At 38.0% G+C, this 27,117-nt stretch overlaps 1 protein-coding gene and 2 long non-coding RNA genes across 3 annotated transcripts in view; 1 reads left to right on the top strand and 2 right to left on the bottom strand.

The window, feature by feature from the left end:
• Nucleotides 1-8,808: 8,808 nt before the first annotated feature.
• IL21 (interleukin 21) lies at nucleotides 8,809-22,157 on the bottom strand. Its single transcript, XM_002745431.8, has 5 exons — nucleotides 18,730-22,157; nucleotides 18,587-18,622; nucleotides 13,604-13,759; nucleotides 11,447-11,524; nucleotides 8,809-11,356 (listed from the first exon to the last, which is right to left on the bottom strand). Exons 1-5 carry the CDS (start codon nucleotides 18,895-18,897, stop codon nucleotides 11,306-11,308), a joined length of 489 nt encoding a protein of 162 aa, XP_002745477.1. The 5' UTR covers nucleotides 18,898-22,157; the 3' UTR covers nucleotides 8,809-11,305.
• Nucleotides 17,691-22,308, top strand: LOC144581934 (uncharacterized). The gene is made up of 4 exons (XR_013533406.1): nucleotides 17,691-18,066; nucleotides 18,754-18,957; nucleotides 19,081-19,207; nucleotides 22,176-22,308. It is a non-coding gene; the product is annotated as an uncharacterized LOC144581934 (long non-coding RNA).
• A 2,087-nt stretch (nucleotides 22,309-24,395) lies between these two features.
• LOC128931570 (uncharacterized) overlaps nucleotides 24,396-27,117 on the bottom strand; it is a 35,441-nt gene continuing 32,719 nt past the window's right edge. Inside the window, exon 3 of the long non-coding RNA XR_008480063.2 lies at nucleotides 24,396-25,850. This is a non-coding gene — a long non-coding RNA (uncharacterized LOC128931570). The remainder of the gene's footprint in view (nucleotides 25,851-27,117) is intronic.

Here is a 27,117-nt window from a genome sequence, read left to right as displayed (position 1 = left end):
TATGGTCACAATAGGCAAAATGAGTCCGAAAACAAGCTTCTACATTGTTGAATGTGTACATGCTTTTCCATTCCTTATTCCATTTTATCTTTGTGAACAGTCTATCTTCTTAGAGAGGCTGAATTATTACAGCTATTGCACAGATTTCTGACTTCTTCACAAATGAAGGATAAAGCTTAACAATTTCCTGGTTAAAGAACTAAAGAGAACCCCGAGATTAAGATCACTTTACCAAGAGCCAGTGACCAGGCATTTTACCTGTTTCAGGATCCTGCGAGCTCCCTTCTCCACTGTTTCTGTGTGAGCAAGTACAACCCAAAAGGTATATCACAGCGTGTTTCAAACAGTCCTGTTCTTCACACTGAGTTCTGTGGGTCCAAGAAGAAATTATTTTCCTGGCTCTGAGACTCGTTTTAGAACTGATTTACATAGTGGAAATCTTTGTAAAGTCCAAGACAGAAAAAGTTGAGAATTTTTTTTAGAATTTATATTGTTTGCTTTTTGCCAGATACGGGTGACAAGGTCCTGAGGTTTTTAGAACTTGGGCATCTGTATGTATTTGCGTTGTTTCAATAGGTGGCAGCATGTCCTCTCCTTTAAAAGGTATCTTTATAAAAGGACATAGTGAAAAGCTTCTGTTGGGAAATGAAAAATTAATAAGAGAGGCAAAGAGGAAGTATTCCCTGTGACATACCATACATATATTGCTCATCGTCCCAACTCAAGTCATTTCAGAGGTTTTGATCCATCAGTAATAACTTTAGAACAAAAGTTGTATCATGACACGTCTACTTCAAACTATAATGCCACTTAGGTCTCTCTTCACTGGGGACTCAGTATATTGGAAAAGTTTTGGGAAAGCAATGTGAAGCACTTTCCCACATGCCATGTTGTCAGTGATTATGTTTCCATCTCAGCCGCACCCTTTCCTTGTCTACCTTCTTCAGTGTGACCAGCTCCATTCTCTCTTCTCTCTTCAGGGTGAATTTTTTTTTTTTTTTTTTTTTTTTTAGTTATATATAAAGTATTTATTTTTATGCACATATTTACCTACAAAATTTACAGAAAATAAAACAAAGCAGAATATATAGAATACTCTCTTAAGACTTCTTAGGAGCAGAGGTTTTATTGCTGCAGTTCAAAGAATCAAATTTTCTACATGTGAAAGCTAAGATGAACACATTTAAGTTAAATGGCAGCCTTGTTAAAAAGTTTTTTATCTTGTTATTGAATTTTAAGCTTTATGTTAAATGAAGTTTAAAAGATTGCTCATGGAATAATTTAAACTTTTTCAAAATCTAACAAACAAGTAAAAGGCACCTCCAGTACTTTAAAATATTTACAGCAATCCCAATAGTTTAATTTAAGGGCAATTATAGTACATGTGGCTATTATGCATACACAGTATGTCAGTAACACTCTCTAAACAGTGAGAATTGTACACTCTAGTTTGTGGCACTGCTCTCAAGTTATTCTGGTGATGGTGTAGGATGATCAATTACACCAGTGCAACACTAGTGTGACAGCCTGTCTACCACAGCGTAAAATCCAGTTATCTAAAACAATGACTATCAAATTCCGAGACAATACATAATTTATAAGTAGACTTGTTAATCAACAGGTGTAAATATTTTAATTCTATATGCAATGGAGTTTCTCCCAAGGGGTCCTTCCAAGGAATGTTTGGTTCTCACTGGGTCAAACAAGAAAGGGAGAGGCTTACTAGAAGCTTAGAAACTGTCAACTGCCCTGTGTTCCAATAATATTGAAAGGAGTTAGCCAGCTTGCTTTAGGCAGACAGTAAGGGAAGGGTCCACTAGAATTTCTGACCCATCCTACAAGTGTTTATACCAGATGTTTTGTGCAGATAAGGGAACTTGCACGGGGCTTGCCTAAATATGCTCGCAGTGGAAAATTCCACTCCTTAACACATGTGCAGTAAGGGAAACAAATCCATATGGAGAGGCTCAGTCTAAGGGCCCGCATGCGCACGGGGTAGAGCCTCCAGGAATTTGTGCCGTAAGCCCAGGTATTCAATTGTGAAGGAGGCAACCGGCTTTCAGGACCCCTCTCTTTTCTGAGAGCTTTCCTTTTGCTTAATAAATTCTACTCCGCTCCCTCTCTGGTGTCAGCACACCTAATTTTTCCTGGTTGTGAGAAAAGAAGCAAGACCTAGCTGAGCTAAGGAGCAAAAATCCTGCATCAGTATAAATATCCCTATCTGGGGGAATCTATTCCATTTGTGGCATGAAAGTGATGGCTGCCCTGAGGTGGGAGTTGGTTAGTCAGAAGGAATTAGCAGGTCCTCTTGGTGTGTGGGATTTAGGGTGCACATCAGTAATGTCATACTCTCACTCACTGTTTGTGCTGCAAGTATATCTATCTCCATAAATTGGACTCCTTCAGGTTAAATGGGCTTAAAGACAAATTGTGACCAAAAAAAGAAATAATCTATATAAAATATACATAATATATGTAATTATACATAATTTTATATGAACAAATATATCCTAACTTTTCTGAAACTCCCTCTATTATGACAATATAATTCATCTTTGCCCTAAGCCTTCTTATTTTAAAAACAGACTTTTTAAAGGAAAAAAAGCACTCTGCCTGCCCAGATCTCCTTGGATTCTTTTTATCAGCTCTGTATGCTCATCCCCCAGTCTTTTGCGTGCGTTGATGCTAGCTTGTGTTTGGGACACTCAGAGGATTGCCTTCTCTTCATTATGCAATTTGTGTGCACTGGAGCAGCCTCATCGCCATTCTGAAGCTTGGTAGAGGTGAGTGGTTAGTGTGGGAGCAGGAAAAGCCCAGCCCCTTTGCCTCCAAGCACAGCTAGCAACTCTTCAGGGTAGTTTATGCTCTGAGGATCCCACAGGGTCAGGCTGAATCTGGGGAGTCACCTAAAATCATGCGCTGGCTTGGCTTTCCCCTTTCCAGTCCTGCTTTTCTCACTCAGTTACTGATTGCTCTGGGAGCGTCTCCTTAGTAAATTAGAAGCACCTGAATCCTTGACTCATCATTTACTTTCCTATGTATGAAAAACTTTATCTAGGACACTTACTGTTTTCTCTCTGTCTGATATTTTTTTTCTTTTGTAAATTATATTTGGGGAAATTACTTGAATTAAGATTACAGGGAGCCAGGCATGGTGGCTCATGCCTGTAATCCCAGCTCTTTGGAAGGCTGAGGTGGGTGGGTCACTTGAGCACAGGAATTCAATACTAGACTGGGCAATATGGTGAAACCCTGTCTACTAAAAATACAAAAATTATCTGGGCATGGTGGCACTCGCCTGTAGTCCCAGCTTCTTAGCAGACTGAGGCAAGAGAATCACTTGGAGGAGGAGGTGGAGATTTCAATCACATCACTGCATTCCAGCCTCGGTGATGGAGCAAGACTTTGCCTCAAGAAAAAAAAAAAAAAAAAGATTATAGAGGAAAAACACATGTACATACACACACACACAAAACACAAAACACCCTTTCTTTCCCAAATTGACCACGTCCCAGACATCTCTCGCCAGGAATTTGGTGATGTGATCAGTGTGAGTTTTAAAAGCATCTTGAAGTTCTTCTCGTTGACTGGAGTACCACAGCCTAGAATCCTGTGGCGGTTGCTGGGTTTTTAACCGCACTCTCTTCCCAGTTATCACCTAGCCAGTTGTTTTACATCTCTGTAGCATTCTCCAACTTTCGCTGTGTGTCATTTATCTGATAGAACTTTTTAAAAAACACTTTTCTGTCATTTATTTTCACCTTTTTGTTGAATTATAACACACATAAAGTATACAACTCAACAAATACCATCTTCTATGAAATACAACATTACTAGGACCCCAGAAGCACCCCTTTATACTCTCTCCAAACTTATTGCTGTGTTCAATTCCATCATATAATTGTTCTGCCATTTTTTATTTTAAGAGAAGGTAGAAATAGACTCCTTTAGAGACTCATAAATCAATATATACATGCTTTGAATTTTCTATTTTTATAAAGGAGATATATATAATATGGAAGAGTGTTAATTGTATGATTGGAAAACATCAAGAAATTTTATTTACCAGAAGAATTCTAGACAATATAAACCCAGAAGTTTTCTTTAGAAAAATATTTTTGCTAAAATTTTAATAAGTGGAAGAACATTTCCATTTTTATCTTTCAAGTTTCATACTGCTGAGGCCAGTTTCTAAAACAAAGAAGGGGTGTAGTTACATCTGATAAGAGAATGGGGGAATATTTGCAGAAGATACAAGCTAGAGAATAGGGAGAAGTTATAAGTGAAAAAATCAGTAGCACACAAATTGCATAATAAATAGAAGGCAAACTGTACATTAGGAAGGAAAGCCCTGTGAGAGACATTCACTGCAGAACCCAGGAATTCTTTCTGCAAATACTCGATGTTCAAGACATTGTTCTAATGGCCAGATATACAGCAGTGAAAAAAAAAGACAAAAATCCCTGCCCACATGGAACTTACATTCTATTGGAGGACAGAGACTCTAAACACATAAATGGTTAAAATATATGTGTCAAGGGTGCTATGGGGTAAAATAAGTGCTATAAAGCAAAATAAAGCAGAGGTGTTTGGGCAATTTAGTTGGATGGTAGTGAGGCAAGACCTGGTGGAGAAGATGACATTTGAGTAAAGTCATGAAAGAGGTAAGGGAATGGGTCGCATGGACATTGGGCAGGAGAGCATCCAAACAAGGAAATAAAACATGCAGATGCCTTAGGAAAGTGTTCCTGGAATGCTGGAGAACAGAAAGAATCCCAGTGTGGCCAGAGTCGAGTAAAAAGAGTGGAAACCAGGTTAGAGAGGTTGGGGGTGGAAAGATACCACCAAGTAGCCCTTGTTGTAGGACTCAGGTTTTGTCCAAATTATATGGGAAGTGTTGGAAGATTTTGAGCTGAGAGGTGGCATACTCTGAAGGGTTTTTAAAGGAATCTTCAAGTTGTTTTGTTGCAGATTGATTTTGGTGAGGAACAAAAGCAGGAAAACTATTTTGGAAGGTGACCTGGTTTGGATCTGTGTCTCCACCAAATCTCATGTTGCATTGTAATTCCCAGTGTTGGGGGTGGGGCCTGGTGGGAGGCGACTGGTTCATGGGGGCAGAGTTCTCGTGAATGGTTTAGCATCATCCCCCCTTGCTACTGTATAGTGATAGGGTTCTCACAAGATCTGGTCATTCAAAAGTGTGTAGTACCTTCCCCTGCCCCCCTCCTCCTGCTCCAGCCATGTGAAGATACCTGCTTTGGCTTTGTCTTCCACCATAAGTAAAAGCTCCCTGAAGCCTCCCAGTAGCAGATGCTACCATGCTTGCACAGCCTCTGGAGAATGGGCAATTAAACCTCTTTTCTTACAAATTACCCAGGCTCAGGCATTTCTTCATAGCAATATGAGAACAGAGCAATACAGAAGGTATTACGATCATCTGAGAGACTAAGATGGCACCAAAAAAGTAGAAACTGGAGGTGCTGAGAATGGATTTTAGAGATATTTTGAAAACAGAATTGGCTGCCTTTGGTGAGAATTGGATTCAGCAGGTAAGAGGGAGATGTTAAGAAAGACATCAGTGAATAAATCATGTGTTTTGTGTTTAGTTCAATTTATTTTTGCAAACGTTTGTTTTCTACTATGTTATTTACTGTGTATGAGGCACTGTGCTTGCCTCATATACAGTAATTTCTCTGGAAAGAAAAACAGACATATAAATCAATAAATCTGCATATACTATATTAAGTCTAATAATCAAAGTATGTTCAAGTTCTGAAAGTGGGAAAGGGTCAACACTGTCACAGAAATACAGTAAGATGGTGATGGAAATCCTTTGAGAAGAATGATGACTAAGTTGAATATTGCATCTGAGTGTTTTCTCTTTTTTTTTTGCAAGTGTTATATATATTACTTTAAGTTCCAGGATACATGTGCAGAGCGTGCAGTTTTGTTACATAGTATATGTGTGCCATGGTGGTTTGCTGCACCTATTGACCCATCCTCTAAGTTTCCTCCCCACTCACCCCCAACTCCTCAACAGGCCCTGGTGTGTGTTGTTCCCCTCCCTATGTCCGTGAATTCTCGATGTTCAACTCCCACTTCTAAGTGAGAACATGTGGTGTTTGGTTTTCTGTTCCTGTGTTAGTTTGCTGGGTATGATGGCTTCCAGCTTAATCTATGTCCCTGCAAAGGACATAATCTCATTTCTTTTTATGGCTGCACACTCTCCCATGGTGTATATGTACCACATTTTCTCTATCCAGTCTGTCATTGTTGGGCATTTGAGTTGGTTCCACGACTTCGTTATTGTAAATAGTGCTGCAATAAACATATGTGTGCATGTGTCTTTACAGTGGAATGATTTATATTCCTTTGGGTATATATACAGTAATGGAATTGCTGGGTCAAACCTGAGTGTTTTCTAAGCATTAGAAGGGGATGGAGGAATAATATTCTAGAGAGGAGTCACTGCCAGTCCAAAGGTACAGAGGAATGAAACAACATGGTGTGTCTAGGGAACTAGAAGCAGATTGGTTTGACTGGAATGTGAAGTCTAAGGTGTGGAGAAGCTGGGAGCTGAATGAAGCATAAGAAAAAAGGTCTTACGTGCCCTGCTTCAGGCCTAAGCTTTGTTCTACAGGAGAGCTAGTGAAAGATTTTAAATAAGGGAAAGTTGTGATCAGGCTCACATTTTATAAAATATCACTCCACTGGCCATGTGGAGGTGGATTGGAGAGAGTAGGTGAGAGGACAGAAACCCATTTAAAAGGTATTACAACCATTGCAACAAGAGCTGAGATCCTGAATTAAGGTGATGGCAGAGGTAGCAAAAAAGAAAGAATGAATTTAAAAGATAGAAATGACAAGGCCCAGTCAGTGATCATGGTTATAATGAGTAAAGGAGAAGGCAGCATCTGGAAGGCTAGAAGGATATAGTTCCCTCAATTAAGTTTAGGGAATTCTTGAAAAGGAGAAGTGATGAGATCAATTTTGGCATGTTGAGATGAAGAGCCTGGGAGATAAAGGGGACATCTCCAGAGAGCAGTTAGATATATGTCCCTAGGAATTAGCAGAGAGGTCTAACCTTTAGCAATAGATTTAGAGGTCAACAGCATAGAGTGAGTATTTAAAAGAACATAGAGTGAGTATTTAAAAGAACAGGAGCACATTTGACTATCAAGAAGGAAGGCTTAGAGTGAAAAAAGGTGGCCAGAAACAGAATCCTCAGAAACATCAACTTCTAAGAAGAGGACACGGGAAGGCAAATTAGCAACTGACACTGAGTATGTATGGTCAGAGAGTAAGACCTCAGCGAGACAAAAAGGGGCCTCCAAAGTCATAAGGAAAAGGGAGGGGGTGATTGAGAGGTAGGGAGGGAGAGGTTGAGAGGTTGAGAGTAGCAAAAACCATGATAAGATCAAGTAAGCTAAGGACATAGAAACATTGTGAATTGGTTATTAGGAGGTCATTATTGACCAGAGACAGGACAATTTCAATGATACAGTGATAGGGTGTGAGACGGGTACAAATCAGATTATAGTGGTTTGATTGGCAGACAGGAGGTGAGAGAGTATGTAGACACATGAATAGACTGTTCTTTCCATGTGATTGACTGTGAATTTGAAAATTCCTCTCCTGCACACAGGTGAGACTGTGCCCAGGCCAACTAGAGACTGGAGTAGAAGGAGGGGTCTCTTATCCAAAGCTGTGGCAGATGTTGAAAGCAAGTGAATATTCAGAGCTGACTGTGAAGTGGGAAACTGACTCCAGAATGCCAGGAAGCGGGGTTTGAAACGTTCTTCAATGGTGAGGGGCTGAAGCCAATGTCTGAAGCTGGATTAGGCACTGAGGATAAGATAGCCAGCTAGAATGTATGTAGGCAGCTACTCAAGAAGAATGCAAAGGGCAGGGGATGGTGTGTGCTGCGTGGCCTGCAGTTCAAGGGACTGATCAGGGACCCTGGCTCTGTGAGGGAGGGAGGAAAACTAGTAATTTGAGAAAATGGGAAGGGGTTAAGGCCTAGCTTCAGAGTTTCAGGACAGGCTAAGTAGAAGTAGGGCAGTTTGAGAGCTAAAAGACTAAGAACTGATGGTTTTATACATGTAAAGATTTCTGAGAAAAAGGGGTCCCAGGTGATAAAGTCTGGGACATAGTCATGGCAGTTGACCACAGGATGGGGTAGAAAGATGCAGGTGCTAAGAACTGAGGAGGTTAAGGTTCTGAGAAGCTGTAGTGCTAATCGAGTCCTTCTTGTGGGCACTGAAGTCACTCAGATGATGGCAGAAGTTGGATTTGAGAGAAAGAACATTCTCAGTTCTCAATGAAGATGGAGGAGTGGCCTGGAAATGACAATCAGTAAGAAGAGAACAGAAAAGCTAGATAGGATGAACTTGAATGCAGGAGATAATTTGTGCAAGAGGTGTGGGTGCAATCATGGCAGTGGGCATTAGGAAGAATATCTCTAACTCCTCCTAAACTTGCCATACATTTGGGAGCTACAAAGGAGTAATATCCTTGAGGCAGAGACAGTATCCATTTCAGTGAGAACAGGTGAGAAGAAAATATCATCTTTACCATGTACAGGTAAAAACTATATGCTCCCAGAGACTAAGGATAATCTTTTATTTTCAGTCAGGACTATTGAGTTAAGGGTTTCCAGGGAATCACAAAAGACGGTTGTACTGAGTGGGTAGTATTTAATATGATCCAGTCTTAAATAAGCCATAAACATCAACATTTAAAATCAAATATATAATAAATAATTATTAAGTTATAGACCATATAGTTCATATTAGCTAAATTCTCAGATGCATATGTAAATACAACAGACAGAGCAATAATATAGAATAATAATGCTACATTTTATACAAGTGTCCCAAGAAGAGACTTTGAACTAAAATAATAAAGATCATGATTAATTTTCCCTGAACTCTCATGACCTACAGTAATATTTCCTTCTCTCCCTTCCTTCCTTCCTTCCTTCCTTCCTTCCTTCCTTCCTTCCTTCCTTCCTTCCTTCCTTCCTTCCTTTTTTTTCTTGGAGCATGTCCCTTGTTCCTGAAGTGAGCATTGCTACAAATGTTATTGAAATAATATTGAGCAACTGAACATCAGACACAGTAGAAAGTTTTACTTAGAAGTATGATCAGATGTTCCTGTAAGAATACCCAGAACTTTGGAGACTCATAGATATTTAAAGCTCTAAAAAAGGAAGAAAAGACATTAGAGATTGAGTCCAGGATTCTCATTCTATAGATAATGAAATGGAAACCTAAACAGTTTAAACAAGTGACTGTAATTTCATAGTCAACAAAATTTCAGGTCTCCTGTCTTACCGTCCATAGGTGAACAGTTATATTTATGGGTTATCTTTATATACCTTTCAATAATTGGCTAAGTCTTGAACACAGAACAGTGAAGATGGAGCTGTTGAAATCTCACTGCTTCATCTTGTTTATTTCAATGCATTGCTTTTCTGGGGTGTTGGGGGACTCTTTATCTGGGTGTTTAAACTTTGTTTAATAAAGGCTCTTAGCCAAACCCTCATTAAATTATTTTTACTTTTAAGATAGAAACTCTAATCAAAATAATTGGAACAGAAATGTTTAACAATAAACGTGCCAAAAGAAACATATATTTTAAATATTAAACTACAATGTCAAAGAAGTTAATAGCTATAAATTCAGAAACAAGAAATATAGATTCCATCTTTCTCACCATCTTTGTACCTGCTTCTAACTTTTATCCCAACAACCCAGGCTGGCATAGTTGAAACTTAGGCACATTTTAGAGTATATTATCATCATCAGACAGATAATTCCTTTATAATACACATTCTAAAATGTTAAAACAGAGGACTTTGTTTCTGATGACAAAACATTTTTTTCTTTTCTCTGAGTCTACTTGCTGATGATAAAACATTTCACTGAGATTTGATTAAATAATTCTCAATATATCTTTTAGAACTGTAAGTAAAGTCTGTGTTTGTTTTAAGCAGATAATTTTTCTTCTCAGAGCATAAAGCATTTCTCATCCCACATCCTCTTGCACACTCACAACTATTTTAACAATAAGAGGTTCTCAAATAGCTTATACCATTCTAGCAAAAATTATATTTCTCTAGAGTTTTTAACTTCATGTTTAAACAAACTGTGCTGGCGTTGATACGAAATGGCAGCTAGAGTAGGTTGCCTGTTCTTACTACCCGAGTTTGAAAGAGTGGAATGCTTATGCGAAAGTGTTTTCAGCTTGGACAGGAGTCGTGGCCTCTTGATTTGTCTCCTGATTTTAAAATTACATAGGTGATTGAATTTGTCTTATCAAAAGGATGGTAACTAAAAGTGTCAAAATGCTAAACATGTTTTGAAATTCTGTCAAAGCAGAAGTTTCATTTTAAAAAGAAGGGAGAAAAGAAATGAAGAAAGAAAGAAGGAGACAGACATTTGAAGTTATTAGCTAGCTCATACTATGATCATTTTAACAGTTTTAGGAGAGAGCTACAATACTTTTAAAACTCTCTTTAGTTCCAGAAGACAACCTGACATATGTCCCTCTATAGCTTTAAATTACCATTTCCACAAGCTTAAAATGTTAGCTTATAAGGGACTGGGGGCTGGAGGAAGGTAATATTAAATCAACTTCTTAATACTCTATTGCCAGTGACTAACAGTCTATTCCATAAATATATTCATATTTATAGTATTTAAATATTTTGATAGACCCCAATAAAGAAGTAAGGCTTCTGTAGCCATCTGGTATCCCCGGTGCATAAATAAATTACATATTTATATGTTAGACATTATGCGATTAAAAAAAAACTATTCAGATATAAGTTTTTAAACACTCAGTTTTCATTTCCTTAAAAGAACAAAAATGTTACCTTTTCATTTTGCTTTTATATATTTTGCTTCTATGCTTCTATATTTTCAACTTGAATGAAGGTATATACGTTTTAAGTTATGATCATAATAGACCGTATTCTGGTGGTAATCAAACTCAAGGTTAATATAAAATCAATATATGTCAAAACCGTATTTTTGATTAAAAATTTTAGCCTTCTCCTTAACTAAGAAACGTCAAAGTTGGGCAGTGAGATAAAGTAAAAACTTGAGAAGTCATAGAAATCAATGTCATAGAAAATCAGACTATTGCATAGTAATAATGGGGAAATAATCCTGACTTTGCACACTTAAGAGTGTCTTTTCCCATTGCTAATATATTGTACTCCTTCACGTGGAATACCAAGAAATAAGTTTAACTACTGTATTAGAGTGTGTAACATAGTGTCCAGCTGCAAGTCAGATCCTCAGGAATCTTCACTTCCATGTGTTCTAGAGGAGAGATGTCGATGTATCATCTGTGGAAATAGTATACCATGAGTAACTACGAAGCAAATCTGGATAGGTAAAGATAAATTTGAAAATCAAATGAAATTTAAGGTAGATACCTTTTGGAGAAGTGATTTGAATCTTTCTAGGAATTCTTTGGGTGGTTTTTTCTCATAAGAATCACACGAAGGGCATGTCTAGAAATCGATGAAAAAGTAACAGTCTTCTTTAAAATATTTTTCTTAGTAAAATGTTTCTTTAAAAATTTTCTCATTAAAAACATAAATTATGTTCACTGAAAAACATTTGAGAAATACATAAAACTGTTTGGAAAGTAACAATGGAAAAAGTTCTTGTAATCCCATTCCCAGAGATAGGAATCCCACTACAATGTTTTGCTGTATATTATCTCCATGTTTTGGGTATTTTAAATTATTATGTAATTACATTATTTATACCAATTGGTGATTTGCTTATTTTTTACATTTAACATATCACAGGCATTTTCTAAGTGTTAAATAGTCTTCAAAAATATGAAATATAGTGGATGCTCTGTATTCCAACATAGGATGTAATAATTATTACTATTTTTGGACACATAGGTTGTGTCTAACTTTTTTTTTTTTAAAACAGTCTTGCTCTGTCACCCAGGCTGGGGTGCAGTGATGTGATCTCCACTCACTGCAACCTCCACCTCCTGGGTTCAAGCAATTCTTCTGCCTCAGCCTCCCAAATAGCTGAAATTACAGGCATGCACCACCATGCCTGGCTAATTTTTTTATTTTTAGTAGAGATGGAGTTTCACCATGTTGGCTCGGCTGGTCTCTAATTACTGACCTCAAGTGATCCACCTGTCTTGGTCTCCCAAAGTGCTGGGATTACAGGCGTGAGCCACCACGCCCAGCCACATCTAACTTTTTATTTTTGTCTACATTACTCCAAAGAACATCTCTATAAACATTTTTTATATATGTCTTTGCTTATTTGATAAATTCCTAGAATTACTAAATTAAAGGGCTACAAAATTTTAAGGTTTCAATGTACATTGTAAAACGTTTTACCTCTTTTCACTTGGAGCATTCTTATTATAGGGTATTATTAAAATGTTTAATTGGAGAAAACAGGATTTCCTTGTTTTAATTTGCATTTATGTGATTACTAGGGAGATTGAACAGTTTTTCATATATGTATTACTCGTTTACATAATTTTAGAAATTTCTTTGTTTATGCTCTTTGTCTTTATTCCTATCAAGATGCCAAGCCATTGCTTGGTAGTTAGCATCTCAATGCCAGTGTGATGTTGTAGTAAGAGCATTTCACTAAAAGGTAGTAGATATAAATAAGTTCTAATTCTCATTCTGACACTATGTATAGAACTTGAAGCTAGTCACTTAACTCGGAGATCTCATTTTCCTCATCTGTAAGATAAAGAGTTTTAAGTTTAGCTCCAAAGCTGCCACTTAATGAGTTTCAAAAATATGTTCAGCTCCTTTCTTTCTGAAGAAAGATTTAGAGGGATATTTTTCACATGGTCACCTGGCCAAGCAACCAAAGGAGATAAGAATCATTTTGATAATGTTATTAAGATTTCATTTGAATCACATGTGGAATTCTTTGGAGGAGAACTAGTTTTAAAAATTTGAGAGTAATTTATTTTATGTGTTTTCCCACTGGGTTTGATTAATCATTGAATTACTCATGTTCTTGAGTATCCACATTGCTGATGAGTTAGCATGAAAAGCTAGGGACTGTTAAAATTTCTCAGCCAAGTAATGAGGCCTGCCTATTTTAATTCAGTACTGACTCTGCTAATGTGCAGGATAGTAATATGATTCAAGAGAGAAGGCAAAGTTTAAGATTTGCCCTAGTCTCTTGTAGGCTCTTTTCTTGTCAGAAAGTTAGGATCTATCTCCTGTTAATAAGAATACAAGTTATACATGACCATATGAGAGGAAAAATATTCCTTAACTCCAGAATTACAGTTGGATTCTATGCCTAATGACTTAATCACCTTGAGAAGCTATTTTAATGCATGCCAGCTGCCAAGGACTACTTGGAAATTATAATTGGGTTTCTGAATACCTTTAAGTCTGTGGACTTAAAAGAGTGACTCTACTTCTTAAAATGCACCATGTATAATAAGGCATAACTATAAGTAAGGAAGACACCAGCAGCTCTGGTTACAGGTGTGTGTGTGTGTGTGTGTATGTGTTTATGTAATGCAAGAGATATAGTTTATAAGTACAAATAAGATAGATGACAGATGACAATCTTACTAGTCTGTGTTTCTGTCTTCTCTCTACTTTCGTGGAAGGTGGTTTCCTCTTCAGCTTTTTAATTGATACATTGATTATCCTTTCATTGTCTCCTGTATTTGCGGACTTTAGTTGGGCCTTCTGAAAACATGAAAAAGCTGACCACTCACAGTTTGTCTGAAAGAGAAATAATTTGTATATATGTTAACAAACATTATTCAGAAAGTAAAAGATGATTTTGCCAATCCTGTATTTCTGTTTCTACTGCAATGTCTTGTGTTACTTTGTTTCAACAGACAAGTGACAAATGATTTCACCTCCTACTTACTCTTTGGGATGGGAAAAAGGGATAATCCCCTGCCTCGCAGATAAGAAAGGAGCCTCACTTCTTCACAATGCTTTAGTCCTGATGCTATGCAGAGGACCATTTTGATGTCTGGGTGGTGGACAAGACCTTTGTGTTTTGTAAGGGAGCATTAGTTCGGTTTAGGACCACATTTGCTTAATTATGAGGCTGTAAAACTTACACTGTGACTAGTGGCAGCTTTGAGTAAATTACATTGTAGTCTGAAGAAGAATATTTTTCATGTGTTTGCAGTTTCTATAATGTATCTATCATGCCATGTCTTCAGCAGCATTTTATTCTGCACAGCACCAGGCATAGTGTGTTGCCAGTGAATGATCAATATATATTTGTGAAGTTAACATAACATGAAGTAAATGAATTAAAGACCCTCCTTTGGGGAAAAGAAGCAGATACCTATCTCTGATGCCATGTTTTACATCTAAGATTTAATACACTTGCCATAGATCACACATGACTTTTCTAAAACCCTTTTCATACTCTCAACTCAGTGAGGGTAGGATTCTGCCTGAATCAAGCAGTTGAGGAACAGTTTGAGGCTTGCCAAACCAATGGGAGGGAAGGTCATTTCTTAGAAGGTAAGAGTAGGGTCTCAGAGAATGGAGGAGTGGACAAAATAAACATCAAACACTTATCTCTTGGTTTGGCAAAATAACTAATGACTAACGAATAAGCCAAAATCCTAGCAATCAAACTGGAAAGGAAGTGGAATTTACTGGAAGAACCAAATATGTGCTGACTTGTTGAAAACACGTTAATGCTGATCGAAAAGCTCATATCCAATTTATTTGTATCCAATTTACTTTTTACTTTTGGCAAATGTGTGGCCAGGCATGGTGGCTCACTCCTGTAATCCTAACACTTTGGAAGGCCAAGGCAGGTGGATCACAAGGTCAGGAGTTCAAGACCAGCCTGAGCAAAATGGTGAAATCTGTCTTTACTAAAAATACAAAAATTAGCTGGACGCAGTGGTGGGCACCTGTAATCCCAGCTACTCAGGAGGCTGAGGCAGGAAAATCACTTGAACTCGGAGGCAAAGGTTGCAGTGAGCCAAGATTGCACCACTGCACTCCAGCCTGGGCAACAGAGTGAGACTCCATCTCAAAAAAGAAAAATAAATTGTGTATATGACGCTATTTTACCCCTGAAGTTGATATATTTTCATTTCAGCAATACATATGGAAGCGACTACCTTATAACCAGAAACCTCAATCCCTCCCCGTCCCTACAAAGGCAGGCCTATATGTAACAATATTACCTGAATCTTCTTAGGGACAATCAGCTGAACATAGCATCTGGCCTGCTTTGCATTTTCCAACCCATATGCTTACCCAATATGAATGTTGATTAATAACATGCATCTCTAAGATACAAACCTATCAGGTTCACTTTGCATATATAGCCACAAGCTGAGAACCAGCTTATCTGGTTTCCTTATATCAGGGCAGATTGCCTCTCATAAGGGCAAGGTGGTGTCCTTTCCATATGTTTGCCAAAATGCTTATTTAATAGAAACTATTTATAAATGTTCATTATAGCACTTTTTTTCCTTGAAAACCACACGTTCATGTTTGTTGAAGTTTTTTCTTTTCTCTTCTTTTTGACCACAACCGGCTTAACTTACTGGAAAAAAATAATATTCATATTTAAAGAGGTAAATTTTCCAGCTGAAACTGAAAATACTGACTGCTTCATCCGTGATGATCTGAAAAACCAGCATTTCTCACAGCGGCTCATTTTGCTGAGTTAACATTTACATGTGTATGCTGAAAGAAAATTAGGTTCCAAAGAAGTAGAGGGGTCCTGCCAAATGAACTCCCTTGAGACAATATTGCCAGGAATGGTCAGTGCCAGTATTCAAAGCACTGAAATTGTACAACTACGATTTGTAGTTTCAGTTGTAAAAACAACTGAAATTTTTTTCTGAGAGCCTTTGAATGGCACCTGGACACTGGCGCCCATATTGATTAGGCTGTGCTTTCTCTCCCGCCCTTCCTGTTTACCTGTGTTAATAGACAATGAATGGTGTTTTGTTTTCTTTTGTTCTGCAAGCAGCAGAGGTGTGTCTAGCAATGTGTGGTCCAAGATAAGTAACTATTGGAATTGGCTTTATATATACATCAAAGTTAGCCTCAAAAGAGGAAAAGAAGTGGAGAGGCTGTCACTGCTAAACTGCCTTAAGGGTGTACTGAGAAGGAGAATGAAAAGATTAACCTTGATTTAGGCAGCCTCGGGTGCCCTAAAGGAGTCTACAGGATGCCCAGTCCCATATTTAGCACCATCTGGAAGCATAACCATTGCTTTCCTTTGCTATGCCTTCGTGACAACAGATTCCAAAGGAAAGGCTTTGTTTCTCACATACTTTAATATATGAGAACATGAGGAGTTTTCTGCTCCTACGTTAGTTTTGCAGACTAGAAGGAGTGGTAGTGAACTCAAAGCAAGAATTAACAAACCATTCCTTTCTTCAGCTGAAGAACAAGTCAAATGCTGCCTTTGCAAGGAGTCACACTGGCTTTGTTGTTTTGCAACTGAATATTTGAAAATTTTTACCTCCTTAAGGCTTTTTTTTTTTTTTTTTTTTTTGCAGAAACAGGATGTCTCACTATTTTGCCCAGGTTGGTCTCAAACTCCTGACCTCAAACAATCCTCCAACCCAAAGGGATTACAGGCATTGAGATTACAGGCAAGAGCCACCTCATCCACCTGAGACCCATTTTTTATATTTTTTTTCTTTAGCAAAGAAAGCCCTGGCCATTCTTACTAAGAAGTCTTGCTAACTGGAGAAGATTACCTTTGTCGTACACACAAACTAGGTTTATATCAGGGTTTCTCAACAGTGACACTATTGACACTGAGGGCTAGATAATTCTTTGTTGTCAGGGATGTCTTGTGCATTCTAGAATGTTTAGTGCCTGGCTTCTACCTACTAGATAACAGTAGCACCCCCATTTCTGCCTCCAAGTGTGATAACCAGAAATTTTTCCAGCCAATGCCAAATGTTTTCTGGGGTACAAAAACTACCACCGGTTGACAACCAGTGGTTTTATGATTAGACAGAAAGAAAAAGAGAAAAAGAAATCTGCCTGGCTAGGCCAATTAGAGATCTTAGATAAATTACTATATGCATGCAACATTAGATGGTTTTATTTTCATTAAACTTTTTAATTTTTTTAAATCTCTTACAGACCCTGCTTTGATGCTAGCTTGATACAATGCTAACGTGGCCTTGAACTATTTCTTCCTTCCTGAGTTTGCCTACTAGTATAACTTAAAGACCTAAGTTACACTATTACTCACTTACATCATAGCTAGAATTGCTTCATCAGATTATCGGGTAAATATAGTATCACTGAGACAAAATTCTCTCCTTATGATATAAGATAAAAAAATCTTTCATTAACGACACATATAAAGGAAGTACCCATTGGTTCAACTCAGGTTAAAAGTGGAATATCTTTTCTATTTCTTATTTTGCAAGTTATAGACTACAGCCAGGAAACTCTGAAAAGGACTCTAACCATAACAGTTAAACAAGGTTCATGAGATGCTAGAAATGTATGTTTTCATAATTAGGCACATTGATTAAGAAATATTTTCACTTATTGGAAAAGTCTTCTCAATAAGCTGAATGTGCTACTTTCATTTTAGTTGCTGCTTATTAGAAAAGGACCAGTAAATGAGAGTGGTTAGGTTCAGAGCTAGAGAGTGAATTTTAAAGAAAAGCAATAGTTGTGACTCATTCACTTTCTAAACTTGTACACATAGTCATTTACGATAAGTGTTTTCTTTGCAATGTATCTTCTTAAGTGGGGAGACTTAAGAAGTCAATTACTGGTAGCACTTTTATACTTATTCTAATTTATGCAATTAAAGGTCTGTGACAATGAAAACATTTCCCCAATTGCATTTATACTCTCAGGGTACCAGACCAGAAGATCAGATCACAGAAGTTACTGGAGAAAAAGATCAGCGGGCAGCACTCTTGAACTATATGCCAGGCCAATTCTTCCTGGAATTCTAATGGATTTAAATGGCTTAAGAGATGGGATGAATTGCTGAAAATGGTTCTTTCAAAAGACTTCTTGGAAGGCCAAAGACAAGATTCACTGAGGCCAAGGTATATGCTATTCTAAAGGATGGCTTTGCTTTGATTTCCACACCACCATTTCTCCATGCTGTCCCTGTAATCTAATTCTTTCTTTCTTTAGCTTGTTATTAAAAGGTTAATTCTGCTTCCTATGGTATGTATCTATGTTTCTTAAGTAGGATAACAAAGAGGGCTTAAGAACTTTTCTGCCCAAGGCCTCTTAAAAAGTAACTAGCTATGCATTGTTCAGAAACCAATTAGAGTATAGATTTCTAGTTTTGTTATTCTGTCTCAGCAGTGCTACTAAGGAGTACTCTTAGAGATTCTTGAAGATAAACATAGTTTATGAAAAATATAATATAACATTTTATTAGCTGGTTTTTGGTAAATCAGTGAATAACCAAAATATAAATAAATATTTTATCAATTATTAGACTGCTAAATTTATTAAAATTCAGTATGCTCCTATATAATTGTGCTAATGCCTTTCTTATTGGATTTACAAACTTATGTCAAATGTATTTTCAGAAATAAATTCAACTGGTCTTACCTCTACATCTTCTGGAGCTGGCAGAAATTCAGGGTCCTAGAGCAAAAGAAAAGTTATTCTGAGTTATTTTTATAAGTCAAAGCCTCCTTTTATATTAATTGAAAAGTATGATTTAAATTTTGTTGTGACAAATATGGTCTTACCAAGTCATTCACATAATTTTTCAGCTGATCAACAATATCTATAAGTTGACGCATTCTAATCATGTGGCGATCTTGACCTTGAGAGCTTGATTTATGGACCAATGTACCCAAGAAGATGACCATCAGACAGATGACTATCCTCTCCATGTTGCCAGGACTGGATCTCATAAGTATCAATAGTAGAGCAAGACCTTGGTCTCGTTTTCACTTCAGCTTGAATGAGAACAGGTTGTCAGTTAAGCTACCTATTTATTCATCCTTCAGGGAGAGGTAAAGCCCTCCCATTGCAGCCTGGAAATCTTTGTAAAATGGATGAATGTGAGTAACTCTTTTTTCTTTTCCACTGGCTAGGTATACGTGTGCGTGTGCTAATGTGTGGGGGCAGGGATTGATGGAGTCAACGAAATGTGCCCCATCTGCATCTTTGACAGGAAAAAGAGAGAATGGGTGAATTCCAATTTTCAGCATGAATTAAAAAGTATGTATAATAAACAATAGGTACTATAAGATTTCAAAAAAGTAAACAAAAACACTTTGATTTCTTTTTCTCAGCCTCCCCTGGCATCTTACCTGTTCTCTCTGACAGTCATAAGGGCACTTTGATAATGAGTAAAATGGCAACACGTACTTTCATGCAGGACTTTTTCTTATGGTAATAACTATGTCTTTTGACTAAAATCATCCAGTATTCCATTATAAAAGTAGGAGGAGAGGCTACCTTTTAGGAAATTTTAAATAAAGAGGTATTTTCCAAATTAGCAAGAATATTTTAGGTTAAGTTTCAAGGGTTTAAAATAGAATTTGCTTCCAACTGTTCACCAAAACATCTTTAACTAAACATTTATTTTGGCTTCTGACATGTTACTTAACAATCTGATTTATTAATATTATAAATGATTCTAAGGGACTCTATAGAAATTCTGTCCTTTTCAAACAAGATCTCACTCTATCATCTAAAAAATTATCTAATATCCATCTCTTCTATATAATGCATCAATTAAATTAGTGAAACTTGCTAATGCTCATTCTTGTCCAAACCAAAAATATTTCCAATCAGCAAAATAAAATGTACCCATAAATGATTCATTTTCTCTTAGGGTGTTACTTATTTACTTATTTCTGTTAGATACTATTACTTATTTCTATTAGATACTATTTCCTCTGGGTGTGAGCAACATATTTCTAACTGCATCTGTGACTGGGTAGAGGTTAATTAAAGACCTAAAGTCCAGAAATGGTTTTATCATCCTTTCTTCTGCTTCTCTTGTCTCTGTGACTCTAACCCATTTGAGAAAGTTGAATATAATATTCTAGCTAGAAAGTCATGTACCATAGTTAGTTAGGTCTTATAAATAAAACTCTTGGCTATAGATTTTATTTATTCATTCATTTATTTCATTATGTACTTTAGAATACCATATTTCATTCTAGACTGTTACGTAGCCAAGAAAAATTGGAGTTTTGACTTGATTTGCTCTGAAGTTGACTAATCTTTTTATTATAGAATATCTATTCAAGAGTATACAGATTTTGCCGTACATAGTAGATAAGAGTTCATACAATATGATCAAGAATTCCTCCATGTAATAGTTATATTCTATAGGACAGGGTTCTGCACAAACGTACGAATGCATGTGGACAAAGGGTTGCCGCTTGGTGCCTCTACATTGCCTGTATGGTCTTCGTACTCCTTATCCACCTGAACAGATATGCATCTCCTTGAACACACTTACAGTGGTTAGGAGGTCATTTTCTAAAGCTTGAGTTCAAATCCAGGTTCTACCAATGAATAGCACCTATGATCCTGTGTGTGTGATTGCAAAAGGAAGATAAGTACGGAATCTAATCATAAGGTTGTGATGAGATTAGATGAGCCAAAAGGGCTAAGAATAGCACGTGATAACATCCCAGGAGCTTTGCATGCTGATCATGGATGAGAATGAAGGGGAAAACTTAAAGAAGCATAGGGAAGCTAAACTGATCAGAGAAGGAACAGAATGGACAGGTCAGTGTTCAGCCAAACTATGTGGTTGTAGTTGTACTGGTGGTTTAAAAAAGAAAAAAGCCAAAGGTCTTTTGTATTGCCTGAAGAGAACCATTGCTTCTGGCCCTGGAGTGCCTCACCACTGTATTAGACATCCCAGTCACTCCCTGAGACATCCTAACCCTCTCCATAATCCATCTACCAGTACATCTGGGATTTCAGAGTCTTGCTCCAGCACTATGACCAGAGGCCTTTCTGATAGTTGGAATTTCTACCTTAAGTGGCACATTAGTTGTTAAGCATTTTGGATATCATCCCTGGCGTGACAGACTTACTAATGCCCCAAAGATATCCATGCCCTAATCCCTGGAACCTGTGAAAATGTTACCTTACATGACAAAGGGGACTTTGCCAATGTGAATAAAATAAAGATTTTGAGATGCGAAGATTATCCTGAATTAACCTGTGGGCCCAATGCAATCACAGGAGCCTTTATAAGAGGAAGATGGGGGGTCAAAGTAAAAGAAGGAGCTGTGATGTCAGAGGTGGGAGGTGGAGTGATGTGGGGCCAGAAGCCAAGGAATACAGGTGGCTTCTAGAGTCTGGGAAAAGTAAGAAACAGATTCTTCTGCGGAGCCTTCGAAAAGAATGCAGCCCTGCCAACACCTTTAGTCCCATAATGCTCATTTTGAGTTATTACTTCTGACCTTCAGAAATGTAAGGTAATAAATGTATGCTGTTTTGTCCTTACTTGAAAAGATGCCCATCTCTTTGAAGTGTTTATGGTAATTTGTTACAGCAGCAGTAGAAAAGTAACATACATAGGTACGGGATTCTTAATCTTAGGGGGAAACGTAGGAAATGTGGTAAAGAGAGGAAAGGGTGATTAAAAAAAGATCCAGCAAAGGTTGGAATTTTGTTGGGCTTTGGGAAGGTGCAGGTAGAGGGTATAAAGTATGGACAAGAGAGGGAAGTAAGATTAGTGTAGCTGCCACATGGTGTGGACTTCAGGGATAAAAAATGCATAGTGAGGATGTTCCAGAAAGTCCGGTGTGTGTTGTAACAACTCCTTCCTAGCCCTGAGAAAACTTCACTCAGGATTGACAGCATGGTTCAAAGTTATGGATCCCAATTTGCATTTCATTTGAATTCATTGCTGTGTGGAGATGAACCTTAGGGTGGGAGCAAGGAGGCCCAAAAGTATTTGAATCACTAGGCAAGGTAAATTATTCACTGCTCAGAAATATTAATGTTATTGCTACCTTTACAGCATCATGTCATTGGGGTTTGAAGGGCTGCTTACTCTTTAAATTATAATTATTTTTATAATCTGGATACAGTCACTCCTGCTATAAGATTTGTTTTGAAAATGATAATATATTCCAATGGGAATAATATATCAAGGAACGATTTGAATATAACAAGAACTTTGTGTTTCCTTATGTTTAATTTCATCTGCAAGAAATGCTAGATGAATAAAGAAAACTGCATCCAACTGAACGGAGCCATGTAGGAATACATAAGATGTCCTCACACCTTCAACAGTCACCAGCATCCTCAGTTCACGCATGTGTAATGAGCCACACCCATCTACATCTGGCATCACGATTTTCCATCCCAGAGAACTCTCCTTCACTACGTCTCAGTAACTCACAAACTGTAACCCTCCCAACACCCAACTCCATGAACAAACTTCAAGTCTTTTTCTAGGTAAAACAATGTATTTATTCTAGTATTTATGTATTTCTTAACCATTTAACATGTCTAAAACAGCTATCTTTTGAAATTAGGTTGCTATCTTCTTTTTTAGTGTCACTGATGAAGTTTTGAGTGCTGTGCTCCCAATCTCATTTTCCTGTAAGCATGTGGTTTTTGAGTCTATGATTTTGTATAGTGCAGTGATTTTTAGAAACATGTCTGTCACATTATAGCAGAATTCACTGTCTTTTGTCTCAAAATGTCACACTTAAGCCCCAACAGCGACGACTTATATCCAGGCAAAAAACAAGACTAAAATATAGAATTTATTCTTAAGGTAGGAAATAAAAGGGAGGGGAAAAGAAAGGGAAGAGGAAGGGAGAGACAATTAAAAAGAATGTGTCATTTCTACACATGGCCCATCTGAGGTACTTAAAAACCCCAGTGTCCGTTTCTTCCTTGGTCTTTTCCCCTTAACACATGGGGGCTTAGCTTGGCATCTGTGGATTTCCTTGGTTCCATACATGTGTTTCAGAGATTCCCTAACCTGCAATTACTTGCAAAATTTTGTATTGCTATTGTGAGCAGAAGAAAATCTTGAATCTCACCAGCTTCTCAGTGGAAATGTCATGCAACTGCTGTTTGTTTTCCAGCCTCCAGAGACTTTGGTGCAGGGTTATGCAAACTGTGTTTCTTCAGCATGTGCACACCATCAGGCATGAGTGTGGCAGCTCCAGAATGTCTATACAGGAGTGGCTAAGAGTCAGTAGCTTGGCTGGAAGCCACACTTGAATAGCAAGCCAACCGCTTTTACTTATCTTCCATGTCTATTTGGTACCGTGGAACAGAGTGATGAGTTTTACTAGATGTATACTTTCCAGGAATATAACCAAGGTCGTCACTGTGAAAGTATAAAACTTTAGTCATTTACCCAAGGGGATTCATGGACATATTTTAAGAATTTTCTTTAATGGACTGTGTTTATAGAACACCTTGTCAGGGCAGAAATGAGGCCAGGGAACTAAAGAGGTAGAAGTCTGAAGAGCAAAGGTTTTGTATGGGAAAACTGTGCCAGGTCTAAAACTGAGCTGAACACTATTTGTCCCCCAACTCCCCGGCCCATCCTTATAGTTCTTCCTATGATCCCTGCGTAGTGAATACCCCTTTTCCGTTTTCACTGGCGTTGGCCCCTCATGGGTAGAATTAGATGTTCTGCACGGCAAACTGTGAGAGGAGAGGCCTCCAGTGTTTAGAGTAATATTAAGTTATTATCATGTTAAAGGTACTCAGACAGGTGGCTTGTCTCTGGGCTGGTGTGAGCTTTATATTGGTCTCTGTCAAACCAGCAGAAAAATGTCACTAAAGTAATTCAAGACACCTTTTGTACTTTCCAACAATGTTCAGGTAACAGCTGAGAATATTTTAATTTGTTTGACTTGAGGGAGAAAATTTGAATGAGGAAAATCCTCGAGTACTTGCTAAAGTACCTCTGTAAAATCTTCCTTAAGGAAGTTTAAATTCTCTCTTCTCCCATTCTTTTGAACTCACTGTATGTATTGATATCACTGACTTGATTTCTTTTCTAGAACATATGTGAAAGTAAGAGTGTGTATATATAACCCATTATGTACATAACAAAAAAATCCTTCTAATATTCAAATTCATGACTCCAGATCACTACTGTGCATTCTAAGAAGGTCAGGGACTCATGGAGACCAAAGGGTCAGTCCTGGTCATTTTTGTCTTACAAGAGAAAAACAAGAGCCATCTTGGGCCCCCCATTCTCTAGCTCTTGATTGGTATCACTGGCAGCCCCATGGTCTGGTGGTCAGTGTGTCACAGCAGAGGGTCACTCACTGATGCTGCTTATCAATAGCACCTTTTCTGTGGGGAGTGGGGTCCTCAATTCTGCTAGTAGACTCAGGTGGGTCGAAGACTGGCTTCGTGGAGGACAAGTCTCTTTGCTAACATTCACACAAAGTCATTGTTTGGAAGCACAGTCCTGCTTCTGAAGTGCTGGGTCCAGAGGAGTTCTAGCAATAGCCACATGGGCCTTCTCCTCAGGTCTTGGCTCCAACATGGGATACCCAGCAGGGAGGGTAGAGATCAGATGTCCTTCATTCCATGACCGCCAGGCCTAGAAGATAGAGACAGAGCATTGGAACATCTGCACTCTTCAATCTGGACCCACTCCCACCCCATACCACAAGGTGAGACAAGTTTCACCAGCCTCTCCAGCTTCCTGTCTAACATCTATGATCAGAGAAATGCTCTTCTCTCTAAACTCAAGGCCCATCCCTTCTTCCTTCCCTAGGGGACAGGTGGCTATAGCACCCTCTATCTTGCCCTGTAGCCACCAACAAACAGCCTAAAAATAAAGTAGTCCAATTTTTAACCGTTGCTGTGTCCTGTGTTCTCTTCCCAAGAGATCTGCCGAACCTTCATTTATCACCTGAGTAAGAGCCTCCTCCACATGCTTTCCCAGGGGGCAGCCACAGGACCTCATAGAGAGTTTACTGTGTATCACTCTAGACTCTTTTCCTATGTATATAAAACAATAAAGGAATAGATATGGACACATAGACACTTAAGGAAATAGAATTATATATGGAGACAGAAACAGAAATAAATAGCACAGACATATAGAGAAAACTGTGGTAATTTTTACATAAAAATTTAATCTTATCCTATGTACTCTATAACTTTTTTTCACTCAACTTACGTCAGGGACAGCAGTTCACACAGGATTCACACAGGGATATCTCATTAGATTACTATTGGAGAGATTCAGTCTTATACCACACATGGGGGTAGGGAGGACAAGCGACCACAGAATCCTGAAATGGCTTCTGAGCCATCAGAAGTCAATGTGCTCACTACAGTTTCAGTGTTGAATGTTTTATTTTACTTCAATTCTTTAAATATGTTTTCTCCACATACAGGGTGCATGGTAGTTCTAAAAACAAGAATAAATAATTAACAAAGGAAAACACAGACTCTGTGAGATTTGCCCACTGGGCTCCAAGACTGCCCTGAAGTCACCCTTTAAACAGAGAAATAGTTATACCTGATAGACTCTTTTGCTGCTGATAATGGGAAATGGGATGCCTCTTTCTGAGAAAAGACTTTGGGCCAATCAAAAAGATAATATTAATAAATATTCTAGCAAACACTTTTGTACCTAAGTGTTTTATATATATAGTCTCATTTAAAGCAACAACCATGAGAAATAGGTATTATGATTATGCCTCTTTACTACCAAAGCACAAAGACGGTAAGGAAGACATTGAAGTGATTGGAAGAACTACCTCCAGAGCCTGATGCTTCTCTCTGTAGCAGGAAACTGCCTCCATTGCTGATGTTGTTGGATAAAGCAGAACAGCCCATGTGGTTAGTTAATGAGATTCCATAAAGGGACTGGACCTCAATGAAGATGTTCCTGACATGGTTTGGGGTAAAAAGGGGAGTTTGTTTGCAGAATTATTGTTGATAATATCTAGAATTTAAATGTAATCTTTTCTGGGTTAGTTAAATAAAATAATCAACTTCTCATCTGGGCCAGAATATCCAATTGCTTCTCTTTCATTGACTTTAACTAGTGACAACCTGGTCCAGTGTAAGACCTAATAATAATTTTCCAGTGTTTTATATCCATAAAGAAAGAGAGAAAGAAATGAATAAACTTCTGCAGTCATTTGGGTCTTGAATAGTATAGACAAAAACATTCAGGAAATCAGTTATCTTGACAGGAAAGGGCAAAAATATGACTTAGTTATTTACATTTTAAATCAATTATTATTCATTTTCCATGTTTTTCAAGCCTTTTCATGGTTATGAGAATATCACAACACTCACCTTTTGCTCCACTTAACTCTCAGAACTTTAAAATACACACCAAGGGGGAAATCAGTACAAAAGAAGAAGGAAAATGAGGAATACAAAAGAAACATGCTTATAACAAGCATCAACTAAAAGTAAATTTTCATGAAATTAAGAGATAGATGATTCAATGATTTTGGATATCGGCAGTTAAGTCATCACAGGTCAGATTAGCGTATTTAGCCAAAGCTGTTCTGTCATTAGTATCTGCATCAACCAGAAGCTTTAATGACATGGCAGGGATGAAGAACTCTCTGGCCCTTGACTTGATTTATCCAGCTCTCAGAACCACTGCTCTGGTCATTGCTACTGTGTTCAGATAATTATTTTTAATGGAGTTGGTGTTCAGGTCAACATTTAGAATTGTTTACATTTAGGCCTTAGAAATGTCAGGATTACAGAGGCTGAGGAAGATCAGTGGTAATCATTAAGAATTATGACTGCAGGCCTGGCGCAGTGGCTCACACCTGTAATCCTAGCACTTTGGGAGGCCGAGGCAGGTGGATCACCTGAGGTCAGGAGTTCAAGACCAGCCTGACCAACATGGAGAAATCCTGTCTCAACTAAGAAAAATAATAATAATACAAAAATAGCTGCACGTGGTGATGCATGCCTATAATCCCAGCTACTTAGCTACTCAGGAGGCTGAGGCAGAAGAATCGCTTGAATCCAGGAGGCGGAGGTTGCGGTGAGCTGAGATCGTGCCACTGCCCTCCAGCCTGGACAACAAGAGTAAAACTCCTCTGTCTCAAAAAAAAAAAAAAAAGAAAAGAATGATGACCGTTGGCAGACCACCACCCAAGGGAGCCATATACCTGGCAAAGCTC

The sequence above is a fragment of the Callithrix jacchus genome, chromosome 3 (assembly GCF_049354715.1).
Source record: "Callithrix jacchus isolate 240 chromosome 3, calJac240_pri, whole genome shotgun sequence".
Lineage (NCBI taxonomy): Eukaryota > Metazoa > Chordata > Mammalia > Primates > Cebidae > Callithrix > Callithrix jacchus.
Note: the sequence above shows the minus strand (reverse complement) of the source record. Positions and strands in the feature narration are given on the sequence as shown.

Excerpts from the sequence above, each read along its gene's own strand:
- IL21 (XM_002745431.8), bottom strand. The coding sequence starts at position 18,897 with ATGAGATCCAGTCCTGGCAACATGGAGAGGATAGTCATCTGTCTGATG. Across the intron at positions 11,525-13,603 it reads GAAGACAGAAACACAGACTA|ACATGCCCTTCGTGTGATTC; the intron begins GTAAGATTGTCA and ends ATCGATTTCTAG. Across the intron at positions 11,357-11,446 it reads TCAAATCACTTCTCCAAAAG|ATGATACATCGACATCTCTC; the intron begins GTATCTACCTTA and ends CTATTTCCACAG.